At 50.9% G+C, this 8,386-nt stretch overlaps 1 protein-coding gene across 1 annotated transcript; it reads right to left on the bottom strand.

Moving 5' to 3' along the window:
• Positions 1-2,902: 2,902 nt before the first annotated feature.
• Positions 2,903-4,311, bottom strand: LOC146764048 (olfactory receptor 14A16-like). The gene has a single exon (XM_085565583.1). The coding sequence runs from the start codon at positions 4,241-4,243 to the stop codon at positions 3,311-3,313; it is 933 nt and encodes a 310-aa protein (XP_085421709.1). The 5' UTR covers positions 4,244-4,311; the 3' UTR covers positions 2,903-3,310.
• Positions 4,312-8,386: the final 4,075 nt, after the last annotated feature.

The following is an 8,386-nucleotide window of genomic DNA, read 5'->3' as shown; positions in this document are numbered from 1 at the left end:
TTTTTAGGGACGTTGTTAGGTCATGGAGAAAAAACAAGGAAAGAGGTGAAATCTCAATTAGAGCTTAACCTGGCCACTACTGTGAAAAATAATAAAAAATATCTCTATGAATAAATTCATAGTAAAATGTGGTATAAGGAGAACCTCTACTCTTTATTGGATTCAGTGGAAAATATAGTAACTAAACATAAGGAAAGACCAAGATATTTAACTCATTGTTTGTCTCAGTTTTCAATATATGGAGAGATTCTCCTCAGGACAAGAGTTCTCCTGAGCTGGTAGATGGGCACAGGGAGCAGGACAGCCCCCTGTAATCCAGGAGGAAGCAGCTGGTGACCTGCTGAGCCACTCAGATGCTCACAGGTGGATGGGATCAGATGGGATCCATACTAGGGGGATGAGGGAGCTGGAGGATGAGCTCCCCAAGCTGCTCCCCATCATTTACCATCAGTCCTGGCTCACCAGGGAGGTCCCAGAGCACTGGAGGTGCCAGTGTGAGCCCATCCCCAAGAAGGGCTGGAAGGAGGATCTGGGGAGCTCCAGGCCTGTCAGCCTGACCTCGGTGCACGGCAAGGTTATGGAACAGATCACCTTGAGAGCCACCACAGGGCACCCACAGGATGGCCGAGGGGTCAGAGCCAGCCAGCGTGGATTTAAGAGGGGCAGGTCCTCCTGAGCAACCTGATCTCCTTTTATAACCAGGTGACCCACCTGTGGGTGTGGGAAAGGCTGTGGATGTGTCCATGTGGACTTCAGCAAAGCCATGGACACTGTCTCTGACAGCATTCCCTGGAAAAGCTGCAGCCCACGGCTTGGGCAGGTTCCCTCCTGGCTGGGAGATGGAAGAGCTGGCTGGAGGCTGGGCCCAGAGAGGGGTGGGGATGGTGCTGCACCCAGCTGGTGTCCAGTCCCTGGTGCTGTCCCCAGGGATCTGTGTTGGGCCCAGTCCTGTTTAACATTCTTCACCGATGATCTGGGTGAGGGGATCGAGCCCACCATCCCAAAATTTGCAGGTGACACCAAGCTGGGTGTGAGTGTGGATCTGCTGGAGGGCAGGACAAGAAGACACAGCCTCCAGCTGCACCAGGGGAGGTTTAGGCTGGACAAGAGGAAGAAGTTCTTCATAGAAACGGTGAGTGGGCATTGGAATGGGCAGGCCAGGGGGGAGGTGGCAGAGTCACTGTCCCTCTCCAGTGGCACTCAGTGGCATGTCTGGGTGACAAGGCGGTATTAGGGCATCGGTTGGACTTAATGATCCCAAAGGTCTTTTCCAGCCTCTTTGATTCTCTCATTCTGTGATGATTGGGACACTCTGGGGCCATTGTGACCCTGCAGGGCCTCATGGAACTAAGAGGACCATGGTGACACTGTGCAGCCCCATAGAACCAGGGCTCCATTGTGGTGCTCTGGGGCCCAATGGAACCAGGGAGTCCCCGTGACACTGGGTCCTGGTGGAACCACAGAGGCCATGGTGACACTGCGGGGCCTCGTGTGACCGAGGGGTTTCACCCCTGTGACACTGCCAAACCAAGGAGAGCATTGGGAGAGTCCAGGGCCCAGGGGAACCAAGGGGCCCTTCTGACACTGCGGGGCCTCGTGGAACCAAGGGGACATTGTGACACTGCAGGACCTTGTGTAACCAAGGGGCCACTGTGACACTCTGGGGCCTCAGGGAATCTGGAAGGCCGTTGTGACACTGTGTGGGCTCGTGGAAACAAGGAGTCCATTGTGACACTGAGGGGACTTGTGGAAGCACAGAGAGCATTGTGACAGTGTGGGACCTCGTGTGACCATGGGGCCTTTGTGACACCCTGGGCCCCATGGAACCAAGGAGTCCATTGTCACATTTTGGGACCCATGGAACCAAGGAGACCAGTGTTGTGGGAACTCAAAATGTCTCTCAGACATTTTTAGAGGTTCCAGGCCTTGGTCAGAAGCATTCTAGACCCTGGCAGACAGCTGAAAAACAACTGTGATTTTGAGTTTGAGCCATGGAATGAATTACCAACTTTGGAGGTGGAACAAGCAATCACAAAAGGTTAGATAGCATAGTATAAGTAGTTACGAAGTAGAGGGGAAATTTTTTTAATATTGTACAGGGGGCTTTTAGCACATGTACAGGGGGGTTTTCACTTTGTACATGGGGGTCGGAAGTTCTAAGATGGAGGAAAGTGGGCTGAACCCATCCTTCTTCCTTCTTCTTCTTCTCCTCCATGTTCTTGGTGATGTTGGCACTCACAGATTGGTTTAGAGTAGAAAAACACTTGGCAACGTAGGTAGTAGGTATTGGGGAATAATTGTAAACATGTTATACGTAATATATCTTATAAAAGATAGCAGCAACCCTGGGCGGAGAGAGAGACGAAGAAGACAGCAGATAGAGAGGATGTCAGGGTGTGTGTGTGCCTCTACCCAGGCCACTGATCAAATAGCTGCAGTCCAAGAACATAATCTGTTAGATAACTAGCAATAAACTGCCTTGAGACCGAACAGCTAAGCCTGCGGAATTTTTCTTTGGAAGCACGGGTTGGAGGAAGAATTTCACCACCACATGTGGCCCCAAAACAAGTCTGGGGTTCCCACAAGTGTGACAGTGCAGGGCCTGGTGTAACCAAAGGGACATTGTGACACTGAGGGGCACTTTGGAACCAAGGACATCTTTGCAGATGACACCAAGTTGTCTGGGAGTGTGGATCTGCTGGAGGGTAGGAGGGCTCTGCACAGGGCCCTGGACAGGCTGGATCCAGGTCCCAAATCCAACAAGGTGAGGTTTAACAAGTCCAAGTGCCGGGTCCTGCACTTTGGCCACAACAACCCCTGCAGTGCTACAGGCTGGGGACAGAGGGGCTGGACAGCAGCCAGGCAGAAAGGGACCTGCAGGGACTGATGGACAGCAGGCTGGACATGAGCCAGCAGAGTGCCCAGGTGGCCAAGAAGGCCAATGGCTCCTGGCCTGGACCAGGAATGATGTGGCCAGCAGGAACAGAGCTGCTCTGCCAGCACTTATCTGCCCCCAGCTCTGCACACAGATATTGCTGCTGCAGCTCCAGAGAAGGCAACAAAAGGGCATCTCTCCAGAAAACTTTGCTGGGACATTGTTTACTCCTGTTAAAGCCACTGAGAGCAGAGCTCCTCATTGACACTGTCTGGTCACAGGGAAGGTGCAGAGAAACAAAATGAGAAATGGCACAAATAATGATACTTTCGGTGTGGGCAATCTGAAAAAAAATAAAACAAACAAAAAAAACTACTACAAGCATGACCATAAACAACTTTTATTACAACTAATTTCCAGAAATTGGCCAGCAGTTTAATATTTCTGAAACAATCCAGTCATCAGTCTCCTCACTGCAGCCTTGAGCTCCTGGTTCCTCAGGCTGTAGATGAGGGGGTTCAGGGCTGGAGGCACCACCGAGTACAGAACTGACAGGGCCAGATCCAGGGATGGGGAGGAGACAGACTGGGGCTTCAGGTGAGCAAATGCTGCAGTGCTGACAAACAGACAGACCACGGCCAGGTGAGGGAGGCAGGTGGAAAATGCTTTGTGCCGTCCCTGCTCAGAGGGGATCCTCAGCACGGCCCTGAAGATCTGCACATAGGAGAAAACAATGAACACAAAACAGCCAAATACTAAACACACACTAACAGCAATGAGTCCAAATTCCCTGAGATAATATTTGGAGCAGGAGAGCTTGAGGATCTGTGGGATTTCACAGAAGAACTGGCCCAGGGCATTGCCATGGCACAGGGGCAGGGAAAATGTATTGGCTGTGTTCAACAGAGCATTGAGAAAGGCACTGGCCCAGGCAGCTGCTGCCATGTGGGCACAAGCTCTGCTGCCCAGGAGAGTCCCGTAGTGCAGGGGTTTGCAGATGGACACGTAGCGGTCATAGCACATGATGGTCAGGAGGGAAAACTCTGTTGCAAGAAAGAAGAAAATCAGAAAGACTTGTGCAGCACATCCTTTGTAGGAGATGTTTCTGGTGTCCCAGAGGGAATTGTGCATGGCTTTGGGGACAGTGGTGCAGATGGAGCCCAGGTCGCTGAGGGCCAGGTTGAGCAGGAAGAAGAACATGGGCGTGTGCAGGTGGTGGCCGCAGGCTACGGCGCTGATGATGAGGCCGTTGCCCAGGAGGGCAGCCAGGGAGATGCCCAGGAAGAGGCAGAAGTGCAGGAGCTGCAGCTGCCGCGTGTCTGCCAGTGCCAGCAGGAGGAAGTGGCTGATGGAGCTGCTGTTGGACATTTGCTGTGGCTGCACATGGGCACCTGTTCATGGAGAAAGGACAGGGACAAGTCAGGAGAGGCTGCTTGGAGCCAAACCTGGGCCATTCCCTGCAGACTGTCCTGCTGGAACTCACCCACCCTTGTTCCTGCTCTGGGAAAACCTTCACCCAGGTCCCTGCCTGAGCTCCAGTTTGCTGGCTGAGTGTGCCAGGAGCAGCCAGGGCTGTGTGTGGGGGCTCTGGAGGAGCCATCCCTGCCCTGCTGCCCTGGGTTTGTGGCCATGGGGCAGAGGGACAAGGCTGGATATTCAGGATTTGTCAGGGGAATCACTCCTACTGCAGCAAGTCTTGGTACCATCTGCACTTACACTTCTAAGAAAAACTGATGGCAGGGGTTGGATTTAGGAATTGATTTCCTACCCACACACGATTCCTGTCTCTTTGAGGTCAGAAATCCCCAGCATTCCTGCTGCACTCAGAGTTTGCCACTGAGAGATGTGAGAGGCAAAGGATTCCCTGTGGCTGAGGGAAGGTGAGGGGCTGGATGGGTTTGTTCCCCCAGCACTGCTCTGTTCAGCCCCTCTCCTTCCCTGAGCATCTCCCTGGGCCTGGACATCCCCTCCTGAGAGGTGCCTTGTCCCTGCCAGTGCTCACAGAGCCCATCCCACCCTGTGTGCCCTCGGCCCAGCCCTACAGAAACCTGCCTGTGTGCAGGGCCCTGGCTGGGGCAGGCTCTGTGTGCAGCTGGGCAAGGGCAGCTCAGAAGAGCCCTGCTGGGCCCTGCAGAGGTGATGCTGCTGCTGCCCAGGGCTGAGGAGTGGCTGAAGGCCCTTTGGGAGGCTCCCAGCAGAGACGCTGACCACCCAAAGTCACAGTTCTGGAGTCTCTGTAAATATTCAAACATTCCTTTGATGATGCTGTGCATCCCTTTCAACTCAGAATGTTCTGTGATTCTGGGATTACAATTCCTGTTCTGCTTCTCTCATCCCCCTGTTGTCTATAATCAAAAGAGAAAAAAAAGAACCCTTGCAACAGTGTTAGAACAGTGAAGTTAAAACCAGACCTTTATTGGAAGCTTCCAGGTGTCCCAGTGGGGATGAGGCACACCCAGCCCCTGATTTCAACAATTTGTTAATGTTGATTATTTAGGATATTTAACAGGAACATCCAATGGGAGATTCAGTACCCAGTTACACGCCCCTGGCTCAACCCACTGGAATAAGTCCAGGGCCTTCTTTGTCCCAGTTTTTCTTATCACTGCTCACATTCAAAACGCAAAATACTCTTCTTGTGGGTTCTTCTCTGATAAAAAGATTATATAGCACTTTAAAAATGTATTTAGACAGGTTATAGTTCTAAAATCTAAGAGAAGGTAAGGAAACATACTAGAGTTAATTAAGGATCATAAATACATTAAATATATAATAGTAGTTAAAAAGAGTTATTAAAGAGTTTAATAGAGTTAGTTAAGGATTATAATTTTAAAACTACGTAACAGTAATTTACAGAACTATGAATATATGAAAAATATATAAAAAGCAAAAATATTTTTATCATCATCACAACTTCATCATCTTTCTCCAAGCAGAAAATTGAAAACACTCTCAGGAAAGCTCCTGACCTTTACAGCAATCCCAGGCTTACCTTCTTTGGGAAGTGCCCTCTGGAGCTGGTCTGGAGCTGGGAGCAGCCCTGCCGCAGCCAGCCCCTCTCAGCTGCAGCACCTGCCCTGCTCAGGGTGGCTCCTTCCCCCCACAGCTCCTGGCCAGCGCTGGGAGCAGCTCCAGGGCCGGCTGAGAGCTGTCCCTGGCAGGCAGCAGAGTCCCTGGCCCAGCACAGCGCCCTGGGCTGCAGGACCCTGCTCTGCAGGACAGCCCTGGGCACCCCTGGCTGCTCTGCACAGGAGATGAGCAGAGAATGCACTCACAGGCTCTGTGGGCATTGGCATGTTCCAGCTTTAGGAGATCTCTGCAGGAGCTGCAGCTGCATTGTCCTGCAGCCAGAGGTTCCTGTGCCAAGGGCTGGCAGTGATTCTGCCCTGGGCACTTCTCAGCCCCTTCCCAGCCCTGACTGATTGAAGCTCTCTGTGCCTCTGTGCTGTGCCCGGGCTGGCTGCAGGCAGTGCCCTAGCCCTGCTGGGCTGGGAGAAGAGCTGCTCAGCAAGAGAAATGTGCTTTTGAAGCTCTCCTTGGTTACCAGGATCTCCCTCTGTGCCAGGAGCCCAGCTCAGCAGCACAGACACAGCACAAGGACTTTAATGACCCTCTGGGGCTTTGTGCTCAGCCCTGAACATCAAGCCCTGAGAGGGAGCTGCAGAAACCTCTGCAGAACTCCAAGTCAGAATCCAACTCCAAAGTTTCTTGGACTTTTAATGGGTCCCACTGAGGGACACGACTGAGAAAGTGTCCCCAGGCCCCAGGCAGAGCAGAGAATTGGAGGCACTGATGGCAGGTGGGGACAAAGAGAAACCAAGTCTTGGTGCCCTGGGGCACAGCAGGGTCTGTGCCACCAAGGGCTGTGAGGAGACACCTTTTCCTGAGGCCCTGGGGCCTCCTGGCACAGCCCCAGCCAGGCTGGGCACTGTCAGCCCCTGCTCCTGCCCTCAGCATCCCCCCCATGCCCACATCCCAGTGGGGTCAAGGATCTGCTGGAAGGAGTCCCTGGGGAGCCTTGGTCAGGAATGGCCCTGGGGGCTCCTTCATGCTCCCAGGGACTGCAGGTTTTTCAAAGGACTTTGGCTTTTCCTTTTGCCTTGGAGTCTCTGTTAGGTTTCTGCAATCCTTGCCTCCAATTATCTGCTGTAATTAGTCCCTGGAGAGGCTTTGTCAGGAACAACACTCATTAATGCTTCAAGGTACTTCAGTTCTTTTAAGGTACTTGGTGTTTCCCTTTTGATACAGACTCTGTGGGAGGTTTGTGCAATCATGGCCCCAATAATCTGCTTTAAGGAGTCCCTTGAGAGCTTGGCACTGACACTCAGAGGAGCTCTTTAATGCTTTGAGATACTTAACTTTTGTAAGCTACTTTGGAATTTTCATTTCCAGACTGATAAGTTTTTGTGCCATCCTGGCCTCCAGTTCTCTCCTCCAAGGAGTCCATGAGGAGCCTGTGTTGGGGATGGACCTAAGTAAGTCCCATTAGTACCTCGTGACACTTGGGTTTTTCCTCTTGATTTTAACTTCTGGAAGGTTTTTTGCAATCTCCTCTCAGGCCCTGAGGTTCCAAGGCTCAGCTCCAAGTGCACCACGGGGCTCATTAGGATCAAGCAAGTCCTGACAAACCACGCTTCTGCCTTGATTTGCCACTGTTGTAATGCAGTTCATCATGAACATTCCTTTACTGGTTTTGCTTCACCAATTTGAGATTTCTTGGCTAATGCATCGACTAGTGTAGTGGGTTCAGTGTTGGCTAATTATCAGTGCACACACTAGAATATACTTACTCAATTCCTGCTGTGAGGTAGGATTAGGAGAAAGGCAAAGGTCAAACTTTTAGAGTAAAAAGAAAAGTTTACTAACAGTAAATAAAAGAAGGAGCATTAAGGACCAGAACAAAACTTTCAGAACACTTCCTCTCTCCTGACAACCTGAAAATGTAAAGAGAAAAAACCAAATATTTTCAGTCAGTTTACCATCTCTAGAATTGTCTTTCTTCTGTTCACTTAGGGAGAGAAGTTCCTCTTGTTTATGTTATGGAGGCGTCTCCACAAGAAAACAGTTATCGCATGGCTTTTAGCTTCCACAAATAGCAGCTGCTCAGAAAAATCTGCAATTGTGAAGTCCCTGCCATTTTTTCAGTTTTTCCTACAGCTGTGTTTATGGGCCATGTCAACTTATCGGGTGTTAGTTTCAAGATGAGCTGTTTAAGAGCAAAGGTTCTCTTCATTTCTTTCTGAAATCATCTTCATCTCTGGGAATAGAGGTCTTCTGTCCCTGAGGGCGCAGGGTCTCATCACTCTGCTCTTTCTCTGTTCAAACTTCTCATGGGATCACAGCTACTGCAACATTTGCTCACTTTAGCATGGAGGTCTTTGCTTAAATCAGTCATCTCCCCATACTTTTCAAAGCCTTACAGGGAAAAAGAGAGTCTGATGCATCAATGACATCCTTCTCCACAGCTTTAGCAGAGGATTCCAGCCCCAAGATCAAGGCATCTCCTCATCC

Source organism: Lonchura striata, chromosome 36 (genome assembly GCF_050655825.1).
Source record: "Lonchura striata isolate lonStrDom1 chromosome 36, ASM5065582v1, whole genome shotgun sequence".
Classification (NCBI taxonomy): Eukaryota; Metazoa; Chordata; class Aves; order Passeriformes; family Estrildidae; genus Lonchura; species Lonchura striata.
This window is presented reverse-complemented; position numbering and strand designations above follow the sequence as displayed.

What these genes read in the sequence shown, in the direction of transcription:
- LOC146764048 (XM_085565583.1), bottom strand. Translation starts at nt 4,243, where the DNA reads ATGTCCAACAGCAGCTCCATCAGCCACTTCCTCCTGCTGGCACTGGCA.